The following is a 10,642-nucleotide window of genomic DNA, read 5'->3' as shown; positions in this document are numbered from 1 at the left end:
TTTCGCTGCAGCGTGTGTGCGGTGAGAGCTCATTAAAAACATCCCGTGTCTGCAACATTGGGCTCACGCAAGGAAAAACACATTTGCAGTCATTACGGATAACTGGCAAGCCGGAGCATTCTCCACACTCTCGCGTGGGATCCCTGACGAATTGATCGCTCCATACAGACAGAAAGAGAGCGCCTGGGGTCCAATCTGTTTATTTTGTTTTACATATTTGGTATTAAAAAAAAGTGTTTCTGCAGACGCGTTCGCTTCACGTGGATTGTCCCGAACCTCTGTGCAAAAAGCATGGAGTTGGACATAAAGAGGCAGATGGGGGGGGGGGGGTGTTGGAAATCACCGACAGCTTTTCAGGACTCCGATGACTAGCCAGCCAGTGTCTTGTGAACATGCGTGTGTGCACATTCACGCGTATTTGGGTGTGCGCGCGCGCGTGTGTGTACGAGAGGGAGAGAGAGAAAGAGAGAGAGAGTACACTAGCAGCTAACACACACACACACACACACGCGCACACACACACACTTTTCTCGCAACATGGCGTTGAAGCGCCGAGAGACGACGGCTCTCCCCCGACTAAAGCGAGCCCATTAGGGAAGCCAGAGGACGGTTTACCGGAGAGAGGGGGACATCCGCGCGGACGGACTCCGTTACGCACCGGCGGAGACAACAACGGATTCCAGCGTATGCATGTGGCTGTGAGGGAATAGCCGGCCGTGGACGTGTGCTGCTGCCCCGCTGGTGGGAAATCAAAAGGGCTGTACATGGCGGTGGAGAGCACAATCTGGCTGTTCTGTCTCCTCTCGCTGTTCTGTGGCCCCTCGAAGCAAGGTAAAGCGCACTCTTTAATCGCCCGCATGTTTTATTTTTCTTTCTGTTTTGGCACTGTAGGGTGTAAAGGGGGGTGGGGGGCGCGTCGGGGGGGGGGGGGGGGTAGGGGGGCACGTGAGGTGCAGCGGGCCACTCGTGTTGCACTGAAGTGCAGTTACTCAGAACACAAGTGGGCTGATATAAACGATAGGACGTGAGATACCAGGGGATCTCACCCCCCCCCCCCCCCTCCTCCCGCCCCATGCTGTGTATGTGTTCACCTCATGTGGCCTCACCGGTTCGGGGGGTGGGTGGGGGGTGTGGATGTACTTGTCGGGGTTCTCTGTCGGGACGCTTCCGATATAAAACATGGTGATGCGGCTGCGTTAGAAGACACGTGGGCTCTAGGCCTTAGTGTTTCAATTAAAGAGGGTCGCCCACACTCTAATGTGTCGACGGCGTTGACGTTTCTTTTCTTTTTAAATCAAGTTGTGTCACTTCTTCCCCCCCCCCGGTTTGATCACCGGGAGCGAGCGGACACACGGGAGACCCGGGTCTCCGAGAGTTGAGCGAATAGGACTCTGCGGAAAACGTCCAAAAGAAAGAAAGAAAGAAAAAAAGACGTGGCTTAACTTTAGCGTCAATGTGCGTCAATGCCGTCACCTGCGTCGCATTTCTCTCCTTAAAGCCTCCTCTAAAAAGGCTTTACTCCCATGTTGTGACATCTTCTTTCATGGGCTGTGGAATGAACCCCAACAGTGAATACCCCCCCCCCCCCCCCCCTTCAGGTCATCTTCATAGATAGTGAGTGAAAACACAGCTAAAGAATGCACCACTTGACTCGCATGTGTATGTAACGGGTCATAACTCCATGCAGTCTGAGGCACAACGCATGAACAGGCTGCTATTTACCAGTGAAGTCTCCAGGAGGTGGCATTCATGTTCAGACTGGGGCAAACTGTAGGATTAAATAACTGCTGAAAACACACACTTGGTTCCACCATGCCGACAAATGTCCCCCCCGAGTCTTTAAATAAGTGTTGCCTCTCTTCCTGTAACACATAAAACACGCCAATCGAATGGTGAACTTTGCTTACCCTAGCACTTTGCCCCACTCAATAGCCAGTGGAGTTGTGTTTAGTGCCACCCATTATGTGTTAATATAGTGTGTAGTGTGCTGTATAATTGAGGTTTTTCACGTGTGCTTGTGCTGCTCCAGTACGACACACCCTGCAGTAATTCCCATCAGCACCATGCTAAGAAATAAAGGAATGTCGTGCATGTTGGGGTTGAATGGCGGTGAAAAGTGAAGTGTGGCAGAATGGATACAGCAGAACCTCGAGAGTTCTTTTGCACATCCATCTACACGCCACCTTCCTCTGAGATATACTGTAATTTTATCAAGAGTCCCATTATTCATCTTCTAATGATGCATATAAAAGGACTTGAAAGCGAGGTAACTCGAGGTATTCCTCCTTGACTTTCATCTGATGTAATGGTAGAAGGTCCGGCGATGCAATTTATATGGAGTTAAATTATGATACCCTGCAGACTCCTGTAAGGAATTTACTCCCCTTGAGATCCTCCCGACAGGAGAGTGAGTGCCACACTGGGGGCGGTCATATTCGGATGATGAAATCTCATGCCGGTAAATGGCGCCTGTGATGGAGGTTATCGGTGATACGAGTGAAATGGAATTTGATTCATCCGCACTGTGAGATTTAAAGTTGGCATTAAACTGTTTTCAAATGTGTTTCGCGGTCCAAAAAGCATCTGAATAAATAAAACATCTCATTTACGAAATAACAAAATAACACGAAAACAAATTGTAGCCTAACATCAGTTTGGTCGTCTGAATGTGCTTTTCTCTTGAGGAGAGACCACAACACCAACAGCAGTGCCATGCATACATTATCACTAAATAATTACAGTCAATTGTTATCATTCATCAACATCAGTAAACAACAGTCCTTAAGCCAGACTCTGCCAGCATTTTGTCGGGTTCAGAAAGTGGAGCATGAATGCTGTGGGTGTCGGTGGTTGTGGCAACCGAGGCTGGTGGGCGGGGCCAGGGGGTGATTCTGGGACACGGCTGAATTAGCGGGTGCTGGGGGGTGGGGGGGGGGCAAAATTGAGAGCAGGGGCCATTGCTACATCCACAAACAAAGAGCTTGTTTTGTCCATTTCGAAGACCAAATGAAAGTATGTCAACTTCATTTAACATATCACAAGTGAATTAATGAAATAAAGTCCAGCAGTGGCGCCCCCAGTGATGTTTCACGGAGGGGTGGGGGCACATTGGGGCTGAAACTGAAAGTCTTAGAGCAGCACACCATAATGAGTGGAGGGAAATACTGTTTGCTTTTTTAATTATGTCAATATGAGGGTTCAGGAATTGCACACTGGATGTTTATTTTACAGTTAATGTTACTAATTGTCTGCTTCTCAACACCAGCTCTGTTAACAATTTGAGCTCCACTACATCTGTGGATGTAGTGGATTATTATGTTTAATCTAATCTGTATTATATGTTGTAGAATGTGTTCTTTAAATAGGATTGTTGTCTTGAAAAATACAAAAACATACCTTTAATTACAAGGAGTACATTGACGCTAGGAAACACAACAACTACTGAGAACACACCTACTGCATGTTTAGAAATAACACACAGAAACCTCTCACAGTAAGCTGATATGACCTGTCCGGTTCACACTCTGCAGTTATTAATTGTCATAATAAAAGAAAACATCTGCAACACCCGAGCACTTTATGAGCAAATTAATCCGATTATTGTGATGCCTTTGACCTTTTTAAATGCTCGTAAAAATGGTAAACACAGCAGTTTCACGGTGGAGCACTGGTTGACAATATCACATGATCATTTTCCATTGATGAACCCAATTAGTATTTATGGTTTGCATTAACATGCTGACAGTTACGCGAACTCTTTGCAGTAGCGATTGTTGATTGTTTGTCTAGTGAGGAGTTGCAGGGCAACAGTCTCCACCAATTCCACTGGAGCGGCATAGTGTGAAATGTATTGATTTAAAGGAAAAGCACTTCCCATTAATTTATATCACTCTAGCAAGTACCATCTATTCCTTTAGCTGCTTATTCTGCATTTCAAACCACTACACCTGCAGGAAAGCATCTCAGCAGATACAAACAGGACATACAAAATCCACATAGGAAGGCACCGTGGTGCCCATTTTCAGGCTGATTCTCAAAAATCCTGGGAGGTCTCATTGATTAAACACCAGGAAGAAGAAACTAAGCTGAAGCATTTTTAAATAGCAGTTTGAGTAGAACTATGTGTTCCAATTGGTGAATGGGGATGGGGAGTGTGGTTTCATTTCTCAGGGTTGCAAGCAGGGGCCAGGGTTCACATGGGTTCAAACGAGAAAAAGATTGACAGTGGCCCACCTTGGTGCTGTTTTATGCATAGCAAGGTCACTTGCAATTAGACTACCGATGATTCCTCAGTCAGTATCATGACCCTTTCGTTGTAATGTTTCTTATAATCTCTCCTGGCATAAATAGAACGTTTTTTTAAAAACAACAATCAAAATTAGTTGTGAACACGATATTGACATATCGTCCTTAAATTTGATGTTGCAAACGGCTTCCTATTGACATCAGTAATGAAGCAATTAACTGCGGTGACTGGGGCAAGATAAGTGTATGAACTTTGTAGGAATCTATAGATAAAAGTAAATACAAGAGGACAAATGGCTAACTAAATATTTAGTTACAGCTTCAGCCGAAACCAAATGTTATTACGCTAATATTCTCAGGTCATCTCCACAGTTTTTATCCAACACAGTTAATATTTTGACTGGAAACATGAGGGGCACTGCCCGTAGGAAACAAACTGCCTAGGACCCTTTTGTAATATTAGACGTGGTGGGAGGGAAACTTTTTTTTGAGGCAACCATTTATTCCCCAAGCTAAAAGGGCACTGTGGGTCAAAGTCCACTCCCTGGCTTCAACACAGTGGAGGCATGAAGTTGCACAACGAGTTACCTTTTTGGTGAACCAAGTGCTTTTTTTGTTTCAACTTTGCTTCTCTGTCTGTTGGCCACAATTAGCCATCCAGAAATGGAGAAACATTCTAGCTTGGAAAAATCCACATTTCTTTAGAATCTTGTGTTTTCGATGCCCTGGTTGTCTCCCGGCTGACTGTTTCTTTCACGTCAGTCCAGAAGTCAGTTGTCTCGTGGTATTTGTGGAGGTCACCCGTCATTCTGCAGCTTCACATACTTGGTTTTAAAGTGGCATCATAATTGAAAAGGTCCAAGGTCCAGTTTCCAGTCAAGTATGCATGCATAAAGAAAGATATGTCACTGTCTCTTACTGTGATTAAGATAGATAGATAGAAACGTTTGTGATATAGAAGCGAATACGCAGCCCCTGGTAATCTGAACTTCCCTATCCACTGGACGAAGATGGAGTCAATGTTGCCCTTTACCTTAAGTCCTCTGAGAGTTGACATCCATGTCTCCTGTGAACTCTTCTGTTGATCTGTAGGCTAATGTTTAAAATGTGTTCAGCTGCACTTGTTGTGTCTACAGTAGAGGGCCAGCTGTTCCTTCCGTATAGTGGCAGCTACGGAATATTAAACGTTGAATTTGTGCACGGATGTATGCTGCCTGTAAAAGCACTTTAGCCTCTGTTGTTGCCCATATGTCTTATATTAGTCTGTAACGTCTGAGGTCACCGACAATATTTCTGTGAAGGTCTTATTTGTTGGTCCAATGTTAAGTGCAGTGCGGAGGAAAATACATTATACTATATACTTCTATGTATGAGATTAACCGATCGTCTCTTTGGTGACTTGCATTCTTAATTGAATGAAGGTATCATCGGTGTACTTTTAAATGTTATGTTTTGTTTGCCTCGTCTGAACACAAAATAATGGCAGATTTTTAGTGTTTCTGTGATCATATGCACAGATATCTCTTGAGACATAAAGCCAGAGTTAGTTGGACAGCAGTGCCTGTGTGGAAAAGCTCATTACGCATTAGCGGCAAAACAAGTATGTTTGTGAAAGTGCACTCACTCCGTGTGCTTGCCTGCATGCTTGCGTGTGTGTGTGTGTGTGTGTGTGTGCGCGCGGGTGTGTCAGCTGTGTTTTGTGAGTGCATCCTTATCCCCTCCCCAGAGACTCCATGCTAAATTAGGATGCATATTATTTAAAGATGCCCTGGGCTGAGTTTCAGCTGGGTGTGTTTGTGCAGGGAATATGTTGATTTTTATGGTGCCCTGTGTGTACCTATTCATGCTGGCGGGGAGACAATCTTAAGAACTGAAGTGTTTGTTATGAAAAGAGAGGACTTCTTGAGCTTGGTTTTGTCCGCAATGGATTCAAATGATTTGTTCTATTAGGGTGTTTCAAAGTGCTGTGTTGTATTTATTTTTTATTTTTTTTCCCAGGGGTAAATGCAACCCCTTACAAATATCTGAAATTAAAACCATATGAGCTAACAAGTTGCATTTTGTAGTACAAGCATACTGTACATTTATGTATTCAGAATTAGCCTGGGTTGGATCTTTAGTTTTGTTTATCTAAAACCTTCTGTTTCTTATTGTATTGTCATATTATAAACTATGTTTAAGTATAGAACATCTCATGGGTAGTCTGTGCTTAAATAAGATATTTTGGCATTCACACGTAAGTAAAGAAAATTCCAAATTCCATGGTATTTGGAATTTGGCCCTGATGACGAGCTAGGTACCAAGGTGAGATGTTTTGAATTCCCATGTGCTGCTAATCTATCTTGACTTTGCCAGCACACTGATTTCCAACAATTATTTATAAAAGTAGTGTATCTTTCATTGCTCAGAGGCAAAAACCTCCCCTCAAATTTCCAGTTTGCGCTTTGTACACAAAAACGCACTCTAATCTTGAGTGCGCCTTTACCAGCATTGTTACTCTCTTTGTTAACCCTTGAGGCGTTGCAAAGAATTCCTTAAGGGACTTGAAGCAATGTCCTCCCATTGCATCTTTTGTTGCACCTCTATTGCATACGGAGATGAAACGTTTCCAAGTCTTTAGTCACTTAGGTGGCTGTTAAGTCTTTGATCACAGCAGCACAAATACGGTGGATAGTTCTGCTGCTGCTGCAATGACACAACTCAGATGGGTTGTTCTATTTCCTCCTGTTGGCTCACCAGGTCATTGAGATGGGCCTCATAGTGTAACTGGTAACACTACATCATGGGATTGGGGCGGATGCTCAGAGTTGGGTCTCATCTGTACAGAATATTTCATACAGTATTTTATCCAAGCAAGCCAGCACTAATAATGATCTCATATGAATTCATTCGTGGTTGACAGCGGCGGAAGTATTGGGCGTCATATGAACAGAACACCAAAGGGAGGCCGACGACCAGAGTGGATATTCTATCATCCCGCAGATGCTCTAGCATTTTTCTGAAAACAGCATTCAGTCCCCACTAAGTCAATTTATCTCAAGCAAGATCTATACACCTGGTACAACTTGTTCTCTCCCTTGACTTCATTTGGTGGGCTTTCAATCTTCCAGTTTAGCTTTGTCTTCTTATGTGCGTGAGTCCTTTGTGAAAGACGCAGCAGTCTGGTGGCGCCCACTTGGTCAGCTAACCTGCGTTCGCATTCCTTCCATTCCTCTGCTTGCTCAAATGAGTGCAGAGGGGTTAGACTGAAGCTGGCCATGCAGGTGGGAACACGTGGCTAAATATGGCAATTCCACTCCCCATTGGTAGTTTAGCTTTAGAGTTATGCTATATTGATGAGTAAGTACTGCAGAGGGAAAAGGCATTACAGGGAATTTCAATGCATAGAAGTCAAAAGAGGATTGGCTAATTTAGATCACTAGATTGTACCTTAGTCCCCGGACGACTCATATTTCATCTAAGGGTCTAACGGAATCATTTGTGTCTTCATGCAGAGTAAAGTGGCCCTTTAATTTTCACTCAGATGCAGAATGTTCAATGAAGATCGCAGCACAACTATCTCACATCAGTGATGGAACTTATCCCCGTTGTGAGCATAATAATATGTACCGCAGTAAGCAAGCTTGAGTACTAGTACCAGGTGGTGTCTCAAAGCATTCCCATTCATCATTCTGACCTTGGGGAGATGCAACCCTGACCCCTCGCATAATAACTGTACTGTACAACGTGCCTCACCTCAAAGAGCAGAGTCGAGTAGCAGGATCATTTTTACCATGTAACACCTACCAGTGGGTCCTGTCGTCCTGCTTTTATCTCCACATACTGGGAAACCTTCACATGTTCAGCGTACCGTCACATGCACCATGTGCATTCATTGTGCTGCTGAATGAACATATACGGATCTCTGCTCTCGATCTACAGCCTTACTCCCATGTTCATTTTATTGTCCGCTTTGTTGACTCATGCATGTGGGCCTGCCTATTGAGATGGCCATGTGGAGGCCCCATGCTGCCTAGGGCGGGAGGGGGCTGCATGAAAGGGAAAGCCAACCCCCTCACCCCTCTCATTGCCCGTCCCTCTTTCACGGCTCCCTTTCTCCCCTCCTCTTGTTCACACACATTTAGTGGGACACAGGAGCCATGCTCGCCTGACCACAACCCTAAGCTTTGTTGAGCTGTCTAATTGTAGCGTGAGAAGTGCAAGGACAGGTTGACGGATACAATGCTTCACTTTTTAGTTACATTATGGATCCATTGAATTGAAAACAAAGAGCGTACCCGGTGCATATACACAGATCCCCAAAATTGCAAAGGCCGAGCCGGCGGCTCGCAGATGACGATGCAAACAGTGCAAACAGTGGCAACAGTGCCATTGCAGTGCACACAAACTCCACAGTGTGAGAGTGACTTTATTCTCTGCTTAGGTATACACTAATACAGTATTTGTTGGAGGAAACCGTTGATTGATGCTATAGTTATTCTCTAACTATCATATAGATAGTTTTGGGAGGTAATTAGAAGATAATAATTTTAATATGTTGTTGTTTCTCAAAAACGTCTCATTTAGAAAAAGGTTTTCTGGTAGAGAAATTCATCTCTCCAATGCAAGTCAAGAGTAAAACCTTTGATTCATTGAATCAGCTTTCTGACAGGGAAAGTGTGCTTGTGTGTGTGTGTGTGTGTGTGTGTGTTTGTGGTTAAGAAGACGGGGTGTGAGAAGAACCCTGCTGTACAGTCATGGGAGGAAACACAGCTCGACCGGTTAACACCTGACACGGCAGCTGTTCAGATCGTCGAGTGAGTCACAGGCTCACTGTGGATTCAGTGAAATGTTGAGCACTGTGTAAAAACCATTGCTTGAGAGTAAACGATTGCAATCCCAGTAAACAAAGAGTTTTATTTGCCATCACAGCAATTTAAGACTCTTAAGAGGGTTGATTGTGTAGCAGGCTTTCCCTTTTTCACATTTTTTTATATGGAACGAGATGAAGCGCACCTGATCAAATCCTAATTATTTTGTTAGTGGTGAGGCGCCTCCATCAGTCATATTTCTGGATAGTACACCTGGGAGCCCCCCATCGACCTGCAGGGTTTGTTGCTACTTGCTGCTGCTTTGTTCGGATGTGGCTTCAAAATATTGATTAAGCCTCACAGGATAGATTTCAACCACAAGCATGTGTAAGTGCCATCCTTTTTACCTGGTCGCAATTAATGTAAGGGGATTAAATTAGAAAACACAGGCTGCAGAGAAACAACAGATGAGCACTAGTTGAGCTTAAGTTGTAGCTTGTGGCAAGCAGACCCCCCCCCCACACACACATTGGAGCTACCCTGCTGTATTCAAACCATTGTCCCCGTCCACTCAGCCTGTAGTTGGCTCTCAGGGCATTAGGATGTCCTACAACACTGTGTGACAGGCAACTACTACAAGACATCTCGCTGCTCTCTGTCAATTTAGTTGCGAGACCTTCTCTTATCTGAACTGTTCAGCGCGTACTTCGTTCTTGTCTTTGACGCCTTTAGGCCTACTTGGTAATTGTTATTGCTCGACTGTACTAGTCTTCCTCGTACCCGTTTTTGGCCCGCAGCACAAGAATATAATAACAAGCCCAGAACTAGAATTTTTCTGTGAAAATGAGGCAAATAAATGAATATATGAAGCACTGCTCTGGAATCTTATGTCTAAGCCTTTGTTTGGTTATAGTATGTAGTCCTTGAAAGGCCCATGGTAAGGTTTAGGACCTTAGAAACCTGAACTGTCCTCGTTGACAGTGAGCAGGGACGGTTGAAATATTCACTCGCCTCCCACTACTTCTCCACCTCTTCTTAGTTATAGCAGAAGGTACACTAAACATGTGATTTAATGACCATTGTATTCTTAATCTACATTACTGTTGAAAAGGATATTACAAATCCAGATAAGCCGTCAAAAAAGTTAACTGATTGCCGACAGGCATAAAAAATATGTGTGTATCGCTGGTCTTGTTTGTGTGAGTCAGAGCTGCAAACGGTTTTCCTGGAGACAACGTCTGTAGCAGAACCACGGCAACAATTGGGTGTGACAGATTTTGTTCCTACAATAGTTGTCAAAACCGTGCAAAACTGTTTAAGCTCAAGCTGAAGGCAGTTTAAAGACAGTTGTGGTCCGAAACAAGTGGGAAGTTGTGAGTGCGAGTTTGGGTCATCGCGGTCGGCCGGGTTCCCGCGTTTGTGACTCCAGTGATTCCATCAGCAAGATGCTCCCTAGTGTGTTTGTCTCCTGTTGTCCGTCACGCTTTGTTTCGTCCCCTCCTTTTCGTAAACCACTGTCCTCTGTCTGTCTACTTAGAGGAAGCGATGAGCCTCTCGGGCTCAGTGCCATTACAATCCATTCGCTAGAGCTCAGAGAAACCGCACAG

At 44.5% G+C, this 10,642-nt stretch overlaps 1 protein-coding gene across 2 annotated transcripts in view; it reads left to right on the top strand.

The window, feature by feature from the left end:
• Positions 1-345: 345 nt before the first annotated feature.
• igdcc4 (immunoglobulin superfamily, DCC subclass, member 4) overlaps positions 346-10,642 on the top strand; it is a 34,218-nt gene continuing 23,921 nt past the window's right edge. For both annotated transcript variants that reach the window (XM_037486469.2, XM_037486460.2), the window contains exon 1: positions 346-831. In XM_037486469.2, coding sequence (XP_037342366.2) covers positions 765-831 — 67 coding nt within the window. In that variant the 5' untranslated portion in view covers positions 346-764. The remainder of the gene's footprint in view (positions 832-10,642) is intronic.

Source organism: Pungitius pungitius, chromosome 4 (genome assembly GCF_949316345.1).
Source record: "Pungitius pungitius chromosome 4, fPunPun2.1, whole genome shotgun sequence".
Classification (NCBI taxonomy): Eukaryota; Metazoa; Chordata; class Actinopteri; order Perciformes; family Gasterosteidae; genus Pungitius; species Pungitius pungitius.
This window is presented reverse-complemented; position numbering and strand designations above follow the sequence as displayed.